This window comes from Bombina bombina, chromosome 2 (genome assembly GCF_027579735.1).
Source record: "Bombina bombina isolate aBomBom1 chromosome 2, aBomBom1.pri, whole genome shotgun sequence".
Lineage (NCBI taxonomy): Eukaryota > Metazoa > Chordata > Amphibia > Anura > Bombinatoridae > Bombina > Bombina bombina.
Genome location: NC_069500.1, coordinates 62,640,761 through 62,663,542, shown reverse-complemented (window position 1 = coordinate 62,663,542; position 22,782 = coordinate 62,640,761). Strand labels below are relative to the sequence as shown.

The following is a 22,782-nucleotide window of genomic DNA, read 5'->3' as shown; positions in this document are numbered from 1 at the left end:
TAACTCTTCATTATCCACTACATACAATACATGTTAGAGACAACTTGGTAATTTTACCCATATCAAATAGAGCTAAATTAAACTAAGCTCATTACATATCTTACTGTGAATCTCTACACAGAATGATGGAAACAAAGTTAATAAGAGTCGCATATGTCTGCTTACTTTAAACAGCATTGTGTACAATTGTACTATTACAATGGTGGATAGCTCTATGTATTGATTTATCATTCTGTGTCAGTTATGTATTAAGATTATGGAGGATTGGGATACCCAGTTAGATAGGTTAGATAAATATCAAATAAAAAGAAAAAGATATGAAAGCTAAAAAATAATAAATAATAATAACTAATAATAATATTATTCACCTTTTTATAATGAACTTGATTGAGGACTATGTGTAAGGGAATATTTGTGTATATCATGTGTAGTGATATGGTATAGGTAATCCACTATCACTATTTATACACTGTCCATTGTGAAGTAATGTATCGTACATACAGAAACACAGGCTAACACCAGAAGTTAATAAGGTCATATTCAGAGTTGAGCCCATTGGGCATTCTGGTGTGTAGCCTGTGTATCCAGAATACCTCCCTTTTAAGAAGCAAGGTGTCCCTGTCACCTCCTCTGTTGTTTGTACCAACAACTTCAACAATAGTCCATGACAATGTCCCTGGATCTTTGTTGTGTTTAACCTTAAAATGGTTCACCAGGGGGGTGGTTAGTTTACCCCTTTTAATGTCATTTATATGTTCCCTTATCCTGGTCCTTACTTGTCTGGACGTTTGTCCTGTATATTGAATGTCACAAGAGTCACAACTAAGGAGATATACTGCATATGTTGACCTACAATTAAAGAGCGCTCTGTGTGCAAATGTCTCTCCAGAATAGGCGCTTCTGAATATATTACCCAATTTGACATGACTACATGCTATGCAGTTTGTAAAACTACATTTGTAAACTCCTTTGCAACTTAGCCAGGAGGATGCACTAGTCTCATCCAGTTTCAATTGTGTAGGTGCCACATAATTTCCTATAGTTTTGCCTCTCTTGAAAGCAAATCTCAATTTGTGTGATGCAATCTGTGTAAGGTCATCATCTGACCTCAAAAGTGACAAGTGTCTACGTATAATATTACATATCTGGTAATATTGTTTGCTGAACTGAGTCACAAACGTTAATTGTTCAGACTTCGCATCACATTCTGTGAATTTGTCTTTAAGTAAGTTGGCCCTCTCAATGGCCCTTACTTCATCCCGGGCCCTAATAATATCCTGTTTAGGGTACCCCCTCTCAAGGAATTTTTCACATAGTTCCATCTCATGTTTAGAGTGTACACTTGCTTTGGTACAATTTCTTTTTAACCTAGTGAATTGTCCTTTCAATACCGACTTAAATACCTGCTTAGGGTGACTACTATGGGCGTGCAATAGGGTGTTCCTGGTTATGGGTTTTCTGTAGAGCTCCACCTTTATATGATCAGTTCCCTCACCATGGAGGGTGACATCCAAAAAGTTTCTTTTGGAGTGCCCAAAATCATGGGTAAATTGTAGACTTGCATCATTAATATTTAGATGCCCTACAAACTCTTGAGCTTCATTCTGACTACCATCCCATATAAACAACAGGTCGTCTATATATCGACGATAATAGACGATTTTGCCCCTATAGTTATTTGTGTCTCCAAAGATGTGGCACAGCTCCCACCAACCCATATAAAGGTTGGCGTAAGAGGGAGCTAAATTTAGCTCCCATGGCTGTGCCACATCAAGGAGATCCACTGGGTATAGTGAGAAATTTATCAGGTTTATTCTCAGAGTCACTGAGTTCTTATTGACTCACAACTTTTTTGTATTTGAGCGTGTTTTTTATCTCCAAAGATGTGGCACAGCCATGGGAGCTAAATTTGCTCCCTCTTACGCCAACCTTTATATGGGTTGGTGGAAGCTGTGCCACATCTTTGGAGACACAAATAACTATAGGGGCAAAATCGTCTATTATCGTCGATATATAGACGACCTGTTGTTTATATGGGATGGTAGTCAGAATGAAGCTCAAGAGTTTGTAGGGCATCTAAATATTAATGATGCAAGTCTACAATTTACCCATGATTTTGGGCACTCCAAAATAAACTTTTTGGATGTCACCCTCCATGGTGAGGGAACTGATCATATAAAGGTGGAGCTCTACAGAAAACCCATAACCAGGAACACCCTATTGCACGCCCATAGTAGTCACCCTAAGCAGGTATTTAAGTCGGTATTGAAAGGACAATTCACTAGGGTAAAAAGAAATTGTACCAAAGCAAGTGAACACTCTAAACATGAGATGGAACTATGTGAAAAATTCCTTGAGAGGGGGTACCCTAAACAGGATATTATTAGGGCCCGGGATGAAGTAAGGGCCATTGAGAGGGCCAACTTACTTAAAGACAAATTCACAGAATGTGATGCGAAGTCTGAACAATTAACGTTTGTGACTCAGTTCAGCAAACAATATTACCAGATATGTAATATTATACGTAGACACTTGTCACTTTTGAGGTCAGATGATGACCTTACACAGATTGCATCACACAAATTGAGATTTGCTTTCAAGAGAGGCAAAACTATAAGAAATTATGTGGCACCTACACAATTTAAACTGGATGAGACTAGTGCATCCTCCTGGCTAAGTTGCAAAGGAGTTTACAAATGTAGTTTTACAAACTGCATTGCATGTAGTCATGTCAAATTGGGTAATATATTCAGAAGCGCCTATTCTGGAGAGACATTTGCACACAGAGCGCTCTTTAATTGTAGGTCAACATATGCAGTATATCTCCTTAGTTGTGACTCTTGTGACATTCAATATACAGGACAAACGTCCAGACAAGTAAGGACCAGGATAAGGGAACATATAAATGACATTAAAAGGGGTAAACTAACCACCCCCCTGGTGAACCATTTTAAGGTTAAACACAACAAAGATCCAGGGACATTGTCATGGACGATTGTTGAAGTTGTTGGTACAAACAACAGAGGAGGTGACAGGGACACCTTGCTTCTTAAAAGGGAGGTATTCTGGATACACAGGCTACACACCAGAATGCCCAATGGGCTCAACTCTGAATATGACCTTATTAACTTCTGGTGTTAGCCTGTGTTTCTGTATGTACGATACATTACTTCACAATGGACAGTGTATAAATAGTGATAGTGGATTACCTATACCATATCACTACACATGATATACACAAATATTCCCTTACACATAGTCCTCAATCAAGTTCATTATAAAAAGGTGAATAATATAATTATTAGTTATTATTATTTATTATTTTTTAGCTTTCATATCTTTTTCTTTTTATTTGATATTTATCTAACCTATCTAACTGGGTATCCCAATCCTCCATAATCTTAATACATAACTGACACAGAATGATAAATCAATAAATAGAGCTATCCACCATTGTAATAGTACAATTGTACACAATGCTGTTTAAAGTAAGCAGACGTATGTGACTCTTATTAACTTTGTTTCCATCATTCTGTGTAGAGATTCACAGTAAGATATGTAATGAGCTTAGTTTAATTTAGCTCTATTTGATATGGGTAAAATTACCAAGTTGTCTCTAACATGTATTGTATGTATTGGATAATGAAGAGTTAACTTCCAATCAGGGCGGTATATGTATACATGTTGACCCATAGGTGGAGGTGTGCATCAACCACGTAATGTTGTTTTTTAACCTATCACAGTGAACTGTTCTTTTAAAAGGAAGGCCTGGCTTTTACCCTACAGCTATGATTACGGCTTTCGCCGAAACATGTCAGCGTTAGGGTACGTGGGTGACCACTACTCCACCTAGCCCTGAGGTTTACACTTTTCCCATGCAACTCTGGTTGTGATTCTTTTATATACTTTGAATAAAGGACATTTTGCATTTTGAAAACCATCCGGTGCCTCATTTTTGCCTCTACATTGATGTCTTGTGGATATGTTTAAGGCACGGATAACCATTTGGCAGCCTGCATTTCCCCTACAAGGTGCAACATTACAGTGAATTCTCCTTTCCTTGAAGCTGTGGACTCTCCCCGTTTCTCTCTGGCTCACCTACCCCACATCGTGACGTCACGCTTCCCTGGATCAGTCGCAAACACGCCGACACGCTGTAGGGATCCACACGGCGACTCGACCTCCATGATAGTGTGAACACACAGACATCTTCGAGAGAGGATCTAGAGCAGGATACTGAAGGTGGGTCCTCAGAATCAGCAGTTGTCAGTAGCGTGCACACCAGAGGTTTTCCTATCACACGGATCTTATTTGGGGTTTGAGAGGAGCTTCAAGGCACCTTTAATAAGGGGTTTATGTGAGTTTGTATTACTTAACCAAAGTGATGTGTCAACAGGTGCTGCATTAACTGTGTTGTGATAATATGTAAACCATCACCACTCCAACTGGTCTCAGTTATTGCCTTTAGCGGAATTAGCTCACAACTCACGCTACAATTCCTCCTTACAGACCTCACCCTTCAAGGCGGCTTATGGTTTTGAACCTAGAACTTTTCCTATGATTACCAGTTCTACTGATGTTCCTGGAGCAGATCACATTGTGAAAAATCTCAGTAACCATTGGCAACTTATTCGTCAAAATCTACTTTCTTCTTCCTTAAGACATAAGAAATATGCTGATCGCAGAAGGTGTAAGGCTCCTTTACTTCGTACTGGAGACAGGGTATTTTTTATCCCCTAGATTCATACGTCTAAAACAACCTTGTACAAAGTTGGGTCCTAAGTACATAGGACCTTTTCGAATTGTTACCAAAGTTTGTTCTTCAGCATACCACCTGGCCTTACCCAAGACCCTCACGATCCATCCTGTGTTTCATTTATCCCTAGGGATGTAGTGTATCGATCAGCGCTAGGATAAAAACAACCTATGGCTCCTAAAAGCAAAAGTAGGGGTCCCCAGCTGACCCTGAGAGAGATGTAGTAACAGAAAGGAATGCTAAGGAGCGCCTATATAGTGTCAAGGCAAGGTGGATATTTAATAAAACATATGATAAAATTGTGACACGTAAGCTAAAAAATATATATATAACAGTGTATATCTAGTTAAAACATCATATATATAGTTAAAACATCATGGATCCATGTGAAAACATACAAGAATAATAACAATATAGTATGGCACAAGTGCGTAAAATGGTTGGTAGATCTGTGTGGCACTGGCTAGTGATACCAAATAAAAACAGAATTTATGCTTACCTGATAAATTACTTTCTCCAACGGTGTGTCCGGTCCACGGCGTCATCCATTACTTGTGGGAAATATTCTCCCCCATAGGGAAAGGCAAGGAGAGCACACCGCAAGAGCTGTCCATATGGCTCCCCCTCTGGCTCCGCCCCCCAGTCATTCGACCGACGGTTAGGAGAAAAAGGAGAAACTATAGGGTGCCGTGGTGACTGTAGTGTATAAAGAAAACATTTTTCAACCTGATTAGGAAACCAGGGCGGGCCGTGGACCGGACACACCGTTGGAGAAAGTAATTTATCAGGTAAGCATAAATTCTGTTTTCTCCAACATTGGTGTGTCCGGTCCACGGCGTCATCCATTACTTGTGGGAACCAATACCAAAGCTTTAGGACACGGATGGAGGGAGCAAATCAGGTTACCTAAATGGAAGGCACCACGGCTTGCAAAACCTTTCTCCCAAAAATAGCCTCCGAAGAAGCATAAGTATCAAATTTGTAGAATTTGGCAAAAGTGTGCAGAGAGGACCAAGTCGCTGCCTTACATATCTGATCAACAGAAGCCTCGTTCTTTTCGGCCCAAGTGGAAGCCACAGCCCTAGTAGAGTGAGCTGTGATTCGGTCAGGAGGTTGCCGTCCGGCAGTTTCATAAGCCAATTGGATAATGCTTTTCAGCCAGAAAGAGAGAGAGGTAGCAGTAGCTTTTTGACCTCTCCTCTTACCAGAGTAAATGACAAACAAAGATGAGGTTTGTCTAAAATCTTTTGTTGCTTCTAAGTAGAACTTTAAAGCACGAACAACATCTAAATTGTGTAATAAACGTTCCTTCTTTGAAACTGGATTCGGACACAGAGAAGGAACAACTATTTCCTGGTTAATATTCTTGCTGGAAACAACTTTTGGAAGAAAACCAGGCTTAGTACGCAAAACATGGAAAAGAGGTGCAGGGTAGCGCTAATGAAAAGCACAGAGCTCAATTTGTATATGGTATATCTATACTAATATGGTGATGTATAAAAAATATATGTCTAAAAAAGATAGTAACTATGTGAATCTTTAAAAATTTATTATACAATAATCGTATAATCATATAATCGTATAATCATATAACAATAGTGCCGGCACTGATTAAAACAGTATAATAAAAGGACATAAACATAAAATACATAAACAATGGGTGTTGATTTCAAGTAATATTGGCAAAAGATAAAAATGGCAAGAGATATTGGCAAAAGATAAAAATGGCAAGAGATATTGGCAAAAGATAAAAATGGCAAGAGAAAAAAAGTTAGCTTGCTAAGTATTTTGGCAGCCTAAACTTCAAATGTGTCCGTATTGGATAATTCACAAATGTTCTCATATAGGGCACATTAAATTACCGTCTTTGCTATGTGTGGAGTTGTCCGTTGTTTTTATTAAGTCCCGTGACTTTGTGCAGAGTGATTCTCCTGGTGTAAGTAGAGCAAGTATTAATGTAGAGAGCACGCTGGTAATTGTAATCCTTCAGTGCTTGCTGTGAGTGATCCTGTAGCGTCCTAGGGTAATGGCCACAGTGGCAGATGTAAGGGTAGGTCCTGGGACCGAAGGTATTAGCTGGTTTCTGATGCTTTGTTTGACAGCTGTACCAAACGAGTCCTATTACCCTTACAGTATCAGAGTCGGGAGTGTGCTTCAAACCCCAGATGTATTGCGGTAATCATAAGGTGGACACAAGCGGTAGGCAGATCATGGGCCGGTTAATTAAGCATATATCAGCCTCTGTGTATTGTGAGAGGGATATTGCACCGTACCTACTGTAACCACTTGAATCAGAGTAGAAGTTATGTGCAGACGAGCAAATCTACGCGTTTCAGCCTGATAGGCCTTTATCAAGATGCTCGTTCTGTGTTAATCCAGGTTTAAATGACTATAGGATCCTCCTTATTGGTTGGGAAGTACCCTCCTTGGTGGGTGTGTTTCCAATTGAATTAACAGGTGTGTTTGATGTCATTCAAGATTTGGGAGCTTGTTTTCCAATTTGTATGGGAAAAAAACTTTTTCTCTTTTTAGACACATTCGTTACAAACCTTGCAATAAATTGTATGTACATATGTACAGGGAGTCACAATTAAATACGAAGCATAAATGTAAAGTGTACAGATATTCCATATCTATCTCTCATAGGTGTAATATGTATGAACTTAGAAAATCGTTCTTAGAAAAAAACGATCTATGTGATGTCGTATTTTTGCTATGTTGCGTGTAATCGTGATCTTAATATATAACCTAGGAAAGTGACAGCAGAAATTTAAGAGAAAATGAAGAGTTCACTTTGACATATCGAATGAGAAACAATGTTTCGAAATGTGTGAATGCAGAACAATTTTTTGGTATGGGAGTACTTTTGTTGAATAAATGAATTTAAAGGAGTTAATAATATAAGGAAAAAAGTTAATAATAATAATATAGAATGCTACGTTAAATTGAAATATTAGTTTAAATTTGTATGATGTTTATTTAGATGATATTGGACTATGTAGTAGCTCATATAAACATCAAGTACTTTGATATTAATCAAATGGATTTTTTTGTACTAGATGTTAATTGCATTAGCTTAACTGACTTGTATATGTTACGAAGGAATGTGGGAATAAATAATAAGTAAATGTGAGGTTAGATGCAATATTTAGAAGGCTTATCAGCATTATATGTAGTGACTATTCTAAGTTACCTATTACTACTTTAACTTACTTTGAAGATATATATCAGTCACAAAAAAGTGTGAATATGGAAAAAAGGCGAGCTCATAGCGTTTTTTTCAAAAAACTCTAAAGAATTCTCTGAAAGCTTTTAAAAGGTATTCAATATTGTTTTTAATGAAACATATGCTAATATACTTGGATAGAGTGTACATATTAGTGTTATGTGAAGTTTTATGATCTTAAAGGGAAATTATTTTGTGCATAGAAGAGAATTTTTTTGTGTAATCATATATTTAAAAATGGAAGTGAATTAGTTAGAAGGAATTTTTAAACTTAATATACGGTGCCAAGATGTTGGAAATTACTCCTTGAGTTTTTGTTTATGAGTTTTTATATAAGTGAATTTAGGTCCAGCTCTGAATTTAAACCGTGAGGGTGTAAGGTATTATAGTGGAATATTAGTTCTGCTTCTTTTCTCATAAGTAGTTTGTTCATGTTGCCGCCCCTCTTATTAATGGTCAGCTTTTTTATGCCCCAGAATTTAAAATGTTTAAGGTTTCCCTGATGTATCTCTTTAAAATGTGAATATAGTTTGGTGTCTGAGGCTCCATGTTCAATTTTTTTAGAAGATGTTCACGTATTCTATCTTTGAGCATTCTACTTGTTTGTCCGAAGTAGAAAAGTGAACAGGAACATTGTATACAATATACAATGTTTCTATCTGTACATCTAATGACTTCTTTGATTTTAGTTGAATATTTGGTAGTGGGGGATTTTAGTTCTTTGAGTTTGGTGCTGTATTGACAAGATTTACAAGATATGCAAGGGTAATATCCGCTTAATTCTTTACCTAAAAGATCTCTATCATGTGCTTGTTTGCCCCTTTTAAATTCACTTGGTGAGAGTATATTTACATTTATCTACATACATTTAAGTACAGGGTATAAGACAATTTCGATACTTGAGCTAAGCAAATATACACTTATAATATTTTAACGATATAAAGCTTTTAAACAAATTACTTTACAGTTCCGGTTCACCCTAAACCACTTCGGGTTCATAGGTTGTACCTCTTTTTTTGGCGCCAAATTGATTGGTTTTCTTTAGGTATTTAAGGAGCTTATACACCATACCATAGCATAGTCTTGAGAAAGGCCCTTGTAAGGGGCCGAAACGCATTGACATCTTATGGTGAGCTTCATTTCAGTTATTTATTGTGTATTCAAAACTTTATTGCACTATGTTATTGTTTTTCCACTTTTAGGTTATCAAGATTCACTCTTTTAAGGATCCTTGGTTAAAATCCGGATTCTAAACACCATTCAATTGGTTTTTACTTTTTACCTGTTATCACTGAGGATTTAATTGAAGAATCACTTCCTCAATCAGGATTACTATTCACCTTTTTTATCACCCACTTTTTTTGGATTTCCACAATTTTATTTTTATTTTTGGAGTTTTTTTTTTTATTATTGTTATTCACGTGTATAACACATTTTGCATCACTCCTTCCACAGAAGTACCCATATTTGATGAACTTTCACTTATGACTTTGGACTTTTTCTCATATCATATTCTTTTGTATTATATTCTTATTTTTCAACAATCATTTTTATATGGTATCACTAGCCAGTGCCACACAGATCTACCAACCATTTTACGCACTTGTGCCATACTATATTGTTATTATTCTTGTACGTTTTCACATGGATCCATGATGTTTTAACTATACATATGATGTTTTAACTAGATATACACTGTTATATATATATTTTTTATCTTACGTGTCACAATTTTATCATATGTTTTATTAAATATCCACCTTGCCTCGACACTATATAGACGCTCCTTAGCATTCCTTTCTGTTACTTTCATGTATCCCTACTCAAGCCAGTCATCTACAACCGGTACTCCATCAAGAGTAAACCACCTCCTCCACTTTCCGTAGGGGGTACTTCAGAGTTTGAGGTCAGTCAGATTCTGGATTCCAAGCTACGGGGCAATCGGTTGTACTACCTGGTCCATTGGAAGGGTTACCCTATCACTGAACGATCTTGGGAACCAGCAACTCATGTTCATGCTCCTGCTCTTGTCAAGTCTTTTCACATGAAATACCCTGCCAGGCCTGGTCGGCCCCCCGGAGGGGTCCTTAAAGAGGGGGCACTGTCACGCTCGGCTGCCAGGAAGCTCCGGCGGTCCTCCTTGTGTGCTTGACAGGTTGTCTTCTCGGCTGAGCCGTCCCCTCCTGCTGACGTCAGGACTTGGCTTCTTATTCCGGGCTTCCTGTTCCTTCGGTGCCCGTTTGTTTGTTCCTCTTCGTGGCTCCTGTGAGTACTGTTTTGCTCCTTAACCCTCAAACTGCCTGATAACCTGTTGCCAAACTCTGCAAGTACTGACTACACTGTGTTAACCCTCAAACTGCCTGATAACCTGTTGCCAAACTCTGCAAGTACTGACTACGCTGTGTTAACCCTCAAACTGCCTGATAACCTGTTGTCTAACTCTGCAAGTACTGACTACGCTGTGTTAACCATTAAACTACCTGATAACCTGTTGCCAAACTCTGCAAGTACTGACTGCGCTGTTTAACCCTCAAACTGCCTGATAACCCGTTCCCAAACTCTGCATTACTGACTTTGCTGTGTTTAACCCTCAGACTGCCTGATAAGTTGCCAAACTCTGCATTATTGACCATGCTGGTGATTAACCCTCAAACTGTCTGGTTACCTGTTGCTAGACTTTGCATTACTGACTTTGCTGTGCTTAACCCTCTAATTGCCTGATTTCAAGTTACCAACTCCTGCATTATTAACTGTTTATTGTTTAACCCTCATTCTGTCTGAGAATAAGTTGTCTTTCCCTGCAACCCTGGTACTGTGGAGGACTATTCCTGAACTGCCTGAATACAGTTCCCTATTCAGAAGTCTATCCGGCTGATATCTAGAATTCCATTACTCTTCCCAGAGGACTCAGACCAACACTGCTCCATATTGTGAGTACCTTGTTTTATAGAAGTTGTCGTGGGGTCACGTCCTGGATTAAACTCAGAGTGCAAGGGTGTTGTTTAAGTTCGCCCTAGCATTTGGGTTTTCTTCTGGACATTACCTAACCTGACAATATATATGATAAAATGCCCCTGTGGGTTGGCATACATTGGAGCAAAAGGATTAGAAGTGCTAGCGTTAGATTGAACATGAGTCATATTAGAAGTAAATGTGGCACATTTTTTTTTACAGTAGTTTAGTCAGCTAAGATATCAAGTTATCGATAACATATGTAGATGACTCCTTAAAGGGACAGTCAAGTCCAAAAAAACTTTCATGATTTACATAGAGAATGTAATTTTAAACAACTTTCCAATTTACTTTTATCACCAATTTTGCTTTGTTCTCTTGGTATTCTTAGTTGAAAGCTAAAACTAGGAGGTTCATATGCTAATTTCTTAGACCTTGAAGACTGCCTCTAATCTAAATGCATTTTGACCACTAGAGGGCATTAGTTCATGAGTTTCATATAGATAACATTTAGCTCATGCACGTGAAGTTACCCAGGAGTGAGCACTGATTGGCTAAAATGGATGTCTGTCAAAAGAACTGAAATAAGGGGGCAGTTTGCAGAGGCTTAGATACAAGGTAATCACAGAGGTAAAAAGTGTATTTCTATCACAGTGTTGCTTATGCAAAACTGGGGAATGAGTAATAAAGGGATTATCTTTATTTTTAAACAACAAAAAATCTGGTGTTGACTGTCCCTTTAAACACAAGGGGAGGGTTTCTGGATCTTTAAATTGGACAATGAAGCCTAAGGGTATGAATAGAAACCTTGATTTGTCAGTGTTTGAATCATTAATATTACATCTAATGCCAGTATGTATGATTTAGGAGTAAAATGTTTTAGATTGTGGTGGAGGTTTGTGCATATATCTTTATGTAATATGAAGTTTTTACCACTAGAGGCATTTGTGATAGAAGCATCTAAAGAGTTAACTGTGAAAATAGGATAGTTGTCCATCTACTGGCATACATATAAGTAATATGTATTTGTCTACTTAGCATAAGGAAAAGATCCAGAAACATTGCTGATGTTATACTATGTCCTTATATAACTTTTCAAAATCAAAGAACTTTATTGAAGTGCTTCCACTGTTGGATTTTTGTTTTTCAATTAGAAAATATATATCTTCCTCACACTCATCAAAGACTACTCTTCTACTCACCACTTCTATTAAACTGTTATTTCACTCCTGTAAGGAAGAAGTCTTAACATTCCTATCTTATTCTCCTCATCTCACAACCTATCAACTCAACCCCATTCCTTCACAACTTCTTTCCTTTCTGCTTCTTTAACCTCTCCCCTAATATATCTATTTAACCAGTCTGTTACCACTGCCATATTTCCTGATACATTTAAGCATGCATTAATCACACCAACCAAAAAAGATATCCTTGCCTGACCTCACCCACCCCTTTGTTACTATCAGCCAGTCTCCTTACTTCCCTTTGTCTCCAAACTGGAATGATTAGTCTGCAATAGCCTAACTCAATTTATCTTAACCAATTCCTTACTTGATTTTCTCCAAACACTCAATAGAAAATGCTTTTATTAAAGAAACAAATTATCTTCTATCAGCTAAAGGGCCACAACTCCGTAATAATTATTCTAGATCAATCTGCTGCTTTCAGCACAGTTGACCATTCTCTCCTTTTGCAAATTCTACATTATTTTGGCTTCTTAGACACAGCCCTCTTCTGGTTTAATTTCTCTCTCTTACACCACTTGTTTACAGTTTCCTTTAACAGCATATCCTCTGATTCGTTCTTTGCCTCTCTCAGTAGGAGTACAACACAGCTCTGTCTGGGGTCCCTTACCTTTTCTATCTATAAATCATCCCTTGGAAAATGTATATCCTCCTTTGTGTTCCAGTATCACTTATTTGCTGATGATATCCAAATCTATCTTTCTTCTCTGATATCTATACTTTATTCAACCAGATTACCAACTGTCTCCTGCATTTTCCTCTTGGATGTTTCCACACTACCTCCAACTCAATCTGTCTATAACTGAGCTGCTTCGTATTCCCCCTCTCCTAGAAATCCCACACCTGAAATCATGTATCGTTGTAGACTCTATTCTCAACACCTCATGCCATGTCTGCTGTCTTGGTATTCCAATTGATTGAATTTATATTCACTTTACATATACAAGTGCTTTATTTAATCCTGCCGTGTGCACCTTTGCAACATTTCCAGAATTATTCCTTTCCTTAGTCAAGAAACTACAAAAAATACTAATTTTGTCACATATTGACTACTGCAATCTACTCCTAAATGGCATTCCCCTACAAACTATTATCAATGCCTTAGCTAGACTCATCCACCTAAGGTCGCTGATCTACATCAGATGTCCAGCTCTGCCAGTCCCTACACTGGCAACCCCTATTCAAGTTATTAACCCTAACCTATACAGTACTCACTCCTAACTATATTTCCTCACTCATATCCACATACTCTCCGACCCTCCCTCTTCAATCAACCTCTTACGTCTCTCCACTGCTATTATTTCTACTTCCCTTTCTTCTACAAGACTTCTCATGTGCTGTTCCCGACCTCTGCAACTCTTTACCCAGCTCCATCAGGCAGTAAGCTATTTGGAGCAGGATCCCCCTCCTGTACTACTTTTGTCTAGTCTGTTATGCATTTGTATCTTACTAAAAATATTTGTCATTGCACACCGTTACATTTTTCCCCAGTGCTACAGAATTTTGCAGCTTAATACAAATGATAATTTCAAACGCTGAGAATTAGAAATTGCTCAATGTTCAGAACAAAATTACATGAAAAGGGGCAAAATAATGAAAATATATTGCGAAGTTTAATTATGTATAACTAAACATTCTCATATCTCAAGGTAATTACTGTCCCTGTAATGCCTTCACGGGACCTACCTTTGGACTTAGAAGCTCTGATTATCTTTTCCTTCCACCTATTATCTTGGCTAGACTGGAGGCTGATGCTTCATGTCCCTAAATACATTTGCCTTCCCTTTGGTTTGTTCTGAAAAGAAGCTAACAAAGTGGATGCAATTATATACTTTGTATTTGTCTTGTCAGAACTAAAGACTTCAGGCAGACTGATAATTTGGTATCCCCAAAGGGCATTTACAGAATATACATCAATTAATGTTACGATTTCACAATGAGTTGCTTGTTTCATCTCAGCTTATTGGGCAATAAAGACACATATTCAGCTGTGCTACAGTTTTTTTCTACAATAGCTGGATATATTTCGTCTGAGGAGCTACATATGAAATTTTTCATGTTCTGGTTGTTTTTATATTTACTGCTGGTAGTCCTTCCATAGTGAACACTAATAGGGTGAGCCAAGAAAAAACTAAATTAAATCATACATTTTGAAATTTTCATATCTTAGCTCGATGCCGTAAGTAGCCGTCACTAACCCTTGATCTCTTCTTTTTTTTTGTTTTTATGAGAAAACGGTATCTGCCAGAAAGAGGGAGTCATACCTAATTGAACATCTGGAACTTTGGGGCTTTTGTCTGTTACCCCTGAAAGAGTGAAACTCATCACTGGTTAGTTCTACTTGGTAAACTGGTATTTTTTTTCATTTTGCTTAAAATGCCCAGGATGAGAGTTACAGAACACACCCATGGACACATACAATAATACTATAAACTTTTTGTCTGTACTGTATAAGTAAATATAAAAAAAAATATTTTGTTTTTACCAAAAATGTCATAAATCAGTTAAACTGGGCATTTTATAATGTGCCTTAAGGCCCTTATTCCCTGATGTCAGGTATGTTTGTACACTCTCTAAAGATATTTAAACAACACTTTCAAAGTCCTTAACAAGACAATATAGTCCAAATTGAAATTGTTTATGCTTTGGTGACACCTTGTATTGTGTATAGGGCATTCCGACAATAAGTCTGGATGCCTTGTGCACCCACAAACAGGCAGATTTATTACAATGCAAATGGAATTATTGGCTCATGCCAACCTACAGCCGCTATTTGTGAAGCAACAAATTAAACTGCTGCTTCCTAAAACCTCTCTGGCCCATCAGAGGTTGCAGATTAAAATCACTGTGGACTGATCCGAATGGGATGATTTAGAAGGCCTGTTCTTGGCTATAAATACAGGCAATATACAAAAAGGATACTGCCGCACTTATGCGCTTTAAAAACAAAATATTTATACCACAAACATGTAAAAATAAGGATACACACACAAGGAGGTAACTGTTACATGTAGTATCCTTTTTGTATTTTGTGACCAGCAATGGGAGATTGCGGTTTCTGGAGTCATTGACCATTCAGTCTGCAGTCCTCTCTTGTACTGGTATAAATACAGAGCGTAAACTCCGCCCACTAGGTACGATACCATGGGGACAGGTTCACTACTTGCAGCTTGCCTCTCCAGAGAATGATAAATGTGCCCCATCATATTAATTTCATGGCTGGCACTCTAAATAAGCAGTGTTTGAACGAGGGTGCATAGGGCACATGTATATATGCTCCTTACCTTTAAAGTAAAAAGTAACCACTGAAACAAATTTGAAAAAAATAATAATGATCCTTTAGCATCGACTTAGATTCTAGATTTTGTACTAAATATTAATATATGACAGAAAACGGACATTCTACTCCACAAAAAAAGAAGAACATTTGGGAAGACTTATATATGACGTTGCGTCGTCGCTTCAGACATGTCTGGCGTTGGCCTCGGTTTCTCTTACGTGTTTCATAATTTGTTTCCTTTAAATATGTTCTGCAACTAAAACTACAAACTCAATGAATAAAACTGCAATTACAAACATAAATATCTTTACGAAAAAAGTAGGTTATCATCGTGTTTTTTCAATAACGTCATTCATATTGCAGTACGCGGATTTTCACTGCATGTGTTGTGAGAACAAGTTCGCATTCGCAATCGGTCTTCGTCTGTTTTTCTGAGTCGCGAACGCGCAATGCGCGCATCATTTGGCATAGAGCCCTCTTCCATTTACGTTCATCACTCCTCCTCCAAGGTGTGCGTGTGTACGCGCTGCGCGTTCAGGTTCGCTGTCCCCGCCTCCTCTTTCGATGTGCACCGCCCACTTCACCAGGTGATCTGACTCAGTGAACGCGCTGCGCGTGCATTTTTATTTGCCCCTCCTCCAATTCCCCACCCCCACTCACTGGCGCCCCGTCACGTGACACTCCCCCCACCGGGTGCAGAATGGTGCCTCGACAAGATGGCGGATACCGAGGAGCTGCGGGTGAGAGTGGGGGGGAAAGAGGAAGGGGGGGTGGTGTGACAGGCAGAGTGGGGCTAGATATGAGAAGTCATGGTGGTGGCTGGGCCCCTCAGGGCAGTGACACTAACACACCCTAACACGCAGGTGTTTATTATGAGACCTGTCATCCCTGAGAGTTAGTGTCACATTTAATCCCCAAATAATGCAAAACGTAAATATTTTAAAGAACTGTAGACAATACACACATAATTCTGTAAATGGTAGCCCACAAATCAATGTGATTTTATTGTAATTATGAGAATACTAGTTAAATTGATATCATTATGTAACTTGTCCAATAACAGAAGAACTAGAACTGTTACTGTAGATTTTAAAAATTTAGTAATAGCAGCAATGAAATGTTCTGTATTTCATTATAAGTACAATTTAAAATGACCAGCTAGACTGTCTGAATGTTGTCTAGTGTCATAGATCGTTCTAGAATAGTAACAGACTAACAGCATTGGGGCTGACTGTACTTTTATAATTAAATTATAAATATGTAAATTAATTTTGTTATATACCAGAGCCTGACTGTGGTTCCAGATATGATCTTGTGTCTTTTCTGTTAACCTGTCTCAGTCTAAACCTCTGTAACCCGTTACAGCAATTACAGCCAAATATATGAGCTACAGTGGATGTCTTGGAATATTACCCTGCTCATATTGAAGAATTGTCAGTTAATAAGAATTTTAAAAGCCCAGCCCCCCCCCCCCCGTCCCAAAAATTATGTTGGCATAAACAAAAACTAGATTAAAAAAAAATATATATATATTGGGCTTATATGAAGTATTGTTAGAAATAAGGACTTTATAATAATAAATAACCTTGGCAGCATAAGAGAAATCTGTGGCAGAGTTGGTAGATGCCCTTCTATCATTGATACACCACTGGCATTCAGGTGCTAAATTGTCACTGGCTATTTTGCAAAGTTTTTTCATTGTGAGATTGACATTTATTGCAACAGAATTGATTGGTAATGTTTTGGCCTTGTGTGCCACCTGGAACGTTACATGCTTAGAGGACCATTATAGTCAAAAAATGACATGCTCTAATTAATTCAAACACCCAGTAGAAATACTGATCAGGGCCGGCAGTTCTTTGTGAGTCACAAGCAGTACTTCTGTCTGTTTATCCCATTTGTGGGGGTTAAACCTACAATAATCTAGGTTCGATAGTCTTAAAATTACACGCTCTAACAGATTAGAGCATGTCATTTTTTACTTTTAATGACCCTTTAATACCTGCAAAAGGTATCAAACACATAGTAAAAGTACTGCTTTGAATCCAATCAGCTTAGCTAGTTACACAGCTGAGTCTCATGACTAGTGCCCATTGATTGGATCAGCATCAGTTTTCGTTCGGAACCAGCAGGGTCCTGCAGATCCAGAGCAGTATTTCTACTATGTATTTAATAACTTTGTGGGAACATTAAAGGGACAGTATACACTCATTTTCATATAACTGCATGTAATAGACACTACTATAAAGAATAAGATGCACAGATACTGATATAAAAATCCAGTATAAAACTGTTTAAAAACTTACTTAGAAGCTGTCAGTTTGGCTCTGTTGAAAAGGTAGCTGGAAAGCCCACTGCAAGTGGCAAATAAGACACTCCCCCCTCCCCCTTCTTTTGCATATGAAAAGACCCTTTACACAAACAGGAGCAAGCTGGAGAAGGTAGCTGACTGTATTCACATAAAACTTTGGGGCTTGGTTAGGAGTCTGAAAATCAGAGCAATGTTATTTAAAAATAAGCAAAACTATACATTTATTTAAAAAAAAAAAACTTTATGGGCTATATAAATAGATCATCTACAAAACATTTATGCAAAGAAAAAATGAGTGCATAATGTCCCTTTAAAGGGTCGCTAGTCTAAAAAATTGCATGCTCCTAACATATTAGAGCAAGTCATTGTTTTACTATAATTTTCCTTTAATTATGTAAATTATTTATATATGTGGAACAGTTTTAAGTTGATTACTATACATATATATTAATATAGTTGTTTGGGGAAAAATAGGTCTAAATAATTTAATAAAAATAGTATTTAACTGTGTCCAATATGTTATGCTGTATTCAGAGCAGGGGTCCTACGAGTTATCAATCAAACAGTACTTCAGTACTTGGAGCTGATTGGGTAAAATTACTGTAGTCTTCATAATCATCACAAAGCTCTTTACATAATACACTTAATAATAAACATAACAAGGGGACAGACATTCTTTTTGTCTAGCAGAAATTTAAAAAAGTTTTTTTAATCAGAAAATTCAGTTTGCAAGGTGCGAGAATATAAATATCTCTTTTGAGTGTTAGTGGGTCAGGGAACTTATTGATCAGCTGATCTGAAGCAGATCTCATGGGATATGCCTAAGATCTCAGTTTGAAAGAAGTGCTGGGTTAAACAACTTTCTTAGATTTTATCTGGATGTTACTATGAACCTCTGCGAGTATTGCATTACATTTTACTTAACATGTGATGATGTTTACTGAAAGCTCAGCTCTCTGCATTGTCAACATCAACCACTCTTCCTCCCAGGCGTGTAAAGCATACTGTGGTATAAATTCTCAGCTTTGCCGGCTATGTGGAGCAGCTTTGCATAAGTGAGCCTGTTGCCACATATTTAAGAAGCAAAAACTGCTTCTTCTTCTTTTTTCCTCTCTGGCACCTCAGAAGTGGCGAGATCAGTTACCGTGGCACTCGCTTGTTCGGGGTGATTGACATACCCTGCTCTAGTGCAATTGATTGCGCCAGAGCGGCAGGTGGCATTAAACAGGCATGGCAGGTGGACAGGTTCACTACTTGTGAACCTTTACGATAGTTGGTACTTTTGAAATAAATATATTTTTTTCTGTTTTAGAAAATGCTTATTATTTTTTTATATTTTTTCTTACATACATCACATTCTGCCTGTTCCCCTGGTGATGGATTTGGTAGTCAGCCAATGACAATCATTGCTATCTGGCCTGCTGATTTAAATGGACATGACACCCAAAATTTTTCTTTAATCTTTGTTGAAGAGATATCTAGATAGGTAGCGTGCACATGTCTGGATCATTACATGACAGGAAATAGCGCTGCCATCTAGTGCTCTTGCTAATGTATAATATTTTTACAAAACTGCTGCCACATAGTGCTGCAGACACGTGCACACTACTGAACTTACCTTACTGCTTTTCGACCAAAGAGGACTATTTGCAGCAATGTTATACATTAGCAAGAGCACTAGATGTCAGCACTATTTCCTGTCATATAGTACTAATGTTATACATTAGCAAGAGCACTAGATGGCAGCACTATTTCCTGTCATGTAGTACTAATGTTATACATTAGCAAGAACACTAGATGGCAGCACTATTTCCTGTCATGTAGTACTAATATCATACATTAGCAAGATCACTAGATGGCAGCACTATTTCCTGTCATGCAGTACTAATGTTATACATTAGCAAGAGCACTAGATGGCAGCACTATTTCCTGTAATGTAGTACTAACGTTATACATTAGCAAGAGCACTAGATGGCAGCACTATTTCCGGTCATGTAGTACTAATGTTATACATTAGCAAGAGCACTAGAGGGCAGCACTATTTCCTGTCATGTAGTGCTAATCTTATACATTAGCAAGAGCACTAGATGGCAGCACTATTTACTGTCATGTAGTGCTAATGTTATACATTAGCGAGAGCACTAGATGGCAGCACTATTTACTGTCATGTAGTGCTAATGTTATACATTAGCGAGAGCACTAGATGGCAGCACTATTTCCTGTCATGTAGTGCTAATGTTATACATTAGCGAGAGCACTAGATGGCAGCACTATTTCCTGTCATGTAGTACTAATGTTATACATTAGCAAGAGCACTAGATGGCAGCACTATTTCCTGTTATGTAGTACTAATGTTATACATTAGCAAGAGCACTAGATGGCAGCACTATTTCCTGTCATGTAGTATTAATGTTATACATTAGCAGGAGAACTAGATGGCAGCACTATTTCCTGTCATGTAGTATTAATGTTATACACTAGCAAGAGCACTAGATGGCAGCACTATTTCCTGTCATTCAGTACTAATTTTATACATTAGCAAGAGCACTAGATGGCAGCACTATTTCCTGTCATGCAGTGCTAATGTTATACATTAGCAAGAGCACTAGATGGCAGCACTATTTCCTGTCATGTAGTACTAATGTTATACATTAGCAAGAGCACTACATGGCAGCACTATTTCCTCTCATGTAGTGCTAATGTTATACATTATCAAGAGCACTAGATGGCAGCACTATTTCCTGTCATGTAGTACTAATGTTATACATTAGCAAGAGCACTAGAGGGCAGCACTGTTTCCTGTCATGTAGTACTAATGTTATACATTAGCAAGAGCACTAGAGGGCAGCACTATTTCCTGTCATGTAGTACTAATTTTATATTAGCAAGAGCACTAGATGGCAGCACTATTTCCTGTCATGTAGTACTAATGTTATATTAGCAAGAGCACTAGATGGCAGCACTTTTTCCTGTTATGTAGTACTAATGTTATACATTAGCAAGAGCACTAGATGGCAGCACTATTTCCTGTCATTCAGTACTAATTTTATACATTAGCAAGAGCACTAGATGGCAGCACTATTTCCTGTCATGCAGTGCTAATGTTATACATTAGCAAGAGCACTAGATGGCAGCACTATTTCCTGTCATGTAGTACTAATGTTATACATTAGCAAGAGCACTACATGGCAGCACTATTTCCTCTCATGTAGTGCTAATGTTATACATTATCAAGAGCACTAGATGGCAGCACTATTTCCTGTCATGTAGTACTAATGTTATACATTAGCAAGAGCACTAGAGGGCAGCACTGTTTCCTGTCATGTAGTACTAATGTTATACATTAGCAAGAGCACTAGAGGGCAGCACTATTTCCTGTCATGTAGTACTAATGTTATATTAGCAAGAGCACTAGATGGCAGCACTATTTCCTGTCATGTAGTACTAATGTTATATTAGCAAGAGCACTAGATGGCAGCACTTTTTCCTGTTATGTAGTACTAATGTTATACATTAGCAAGAGCACTAGATGGCAGCACTATTTCCTGTCATGTAGTACTAATGTTATACATTAGCAAGAGCACTAGATGGCAGCACTATTTCCTGTCATGTAGTGCTTTCAGTCATGTGCACACTACCTATCTAGATATGTCTTCAAAAAAGAATAACATGAAAACAAAGTAAATTTGATATAGAAGTAAATTGGAAACTTTTTAAATTGTGTTTTGTATCTGAATAATGAAAAAAGAAAAATAGGTTTCATGTCTCTTTAAAGGATTAAAATAGGGCAATGTTTTTTTAAAATAGCTGCAGGAACATGCTATTGTGGTTGTGCCCGGCAGTTTAAAGGGCCATTATAGTGTTAAAAATACATGTCCCTATAATATTTATTTTATACATCAGTTTTATACTGCGGTCAGTTTTTTTTAAACTACAGTCAAATAGGCTAATTTCAATAACTTTTATTTAAAGCAAGTGAAGGCCAAAACTATCCATGAATTTTTCATCTAGAACATTTTTGTTTATTTTTCCAGCATTTTCCCTTCCTCATGAATTCAAGTAATGATTTAAAAAGAAAAAAAAAAGATTTGAGCTTAAAGGGACTGGAATCCCCAAAATTTTATTTCATGATTTGGATAGAACATTTCTATTATTTAATTTGCTTCATGATCTTGTTATCCTTTGCTGAAGGAACACCATTGTACTGCTGGCAGCTAGCTGAACACGCCTAGTTAGCCAATCACAACAGACAAATGTGTGCAGGCACCAATCAGCAACTAGCTACCTCTAGTGTAGGATATGTGCATATTCTTTTTTTTTTAACAAGGGATATCAGGAGAACAAAGCACATTTGAAAAAATAAGTCATCTTAAAAGTATTTACCTTAGATTAAGCTGTAAATAGCCTCCTGCACCTCCTTTCTATATCATGCAGCAGGAACGGTAAAAAAGTTATGTTGAATTGAATATTGTTTCTGGCCACTTTGATTGAAATGCCTGTCAAGCTCCATCCACTGATGACATCACAGTCTGGTCTGCACATGGCTTCCAATCACAAAAGGCTCACTAGTTGGATTCAACAGACGGTCAATGCTGTTCAGCAAAGTGCCTAGATGCAGCCCAGATTGTGATGTTATCAGTGGGCGGAGTTTGGCAGCCATTTCAAAATGGCCAGAAACAATATAACTTTTTTTTACCATTCTTGCTGTGGGATATAGAAAGGGGTGCAGTTGGCTATTTGCAGCTTAATCTAAGGTAAGACTTCAAGATGACCAAGGTGCCTTTTAAGGCAGTTTATAAATGGGTACTGTCCACTATTTCTACAGTGCTGCTATCAAGCAGTAAATAACAGAAAGGGGATACAAATGTCTTGTATACAATAGTATATGGTATGAAGTATCATATATCTTATATTGTTATTGGCTTGTCTTAAAACTGATCCAAAATTGGTAGGCATAACGAAAAAGGAAATAAATTAACTATAGACAATTCAGGAGTGTGGGTTGGTATATCT

At 37.7% G+C, this 22,782-nt stretch overlaps 1 protein-coding gene across 4 annotated transcripts in view; it reads left to right on the top strand.

Annotated features, from left to right (window-relative positions):
• Window positions 1–16,109: 16,109 nt before the first annotated feature.
• The window catches only part of PIAS2 (protein inhibitor of activated STAT 2), a 167,955-nt gene continuing 161,282 nt past the window's right edge, over window positions 16,110–22,782 (top strand). For all 4 annotated transcript variants that reach the window (XM_053701081.1, XM_053701083.1, XM_053701082.1 and 1 more), the window contains exon 1: window positions 16,110–16,198. In XM_053701081.1, the coding sequence (XP_053557056.1) occupies window positions 16,175–16,198 (24 nt within the window). In that variant the 5' untranslated portion in view covers window positions 16,110–16,174. The remainder of the gene's footprint in view (window positions 16,199–22,782) is intronic.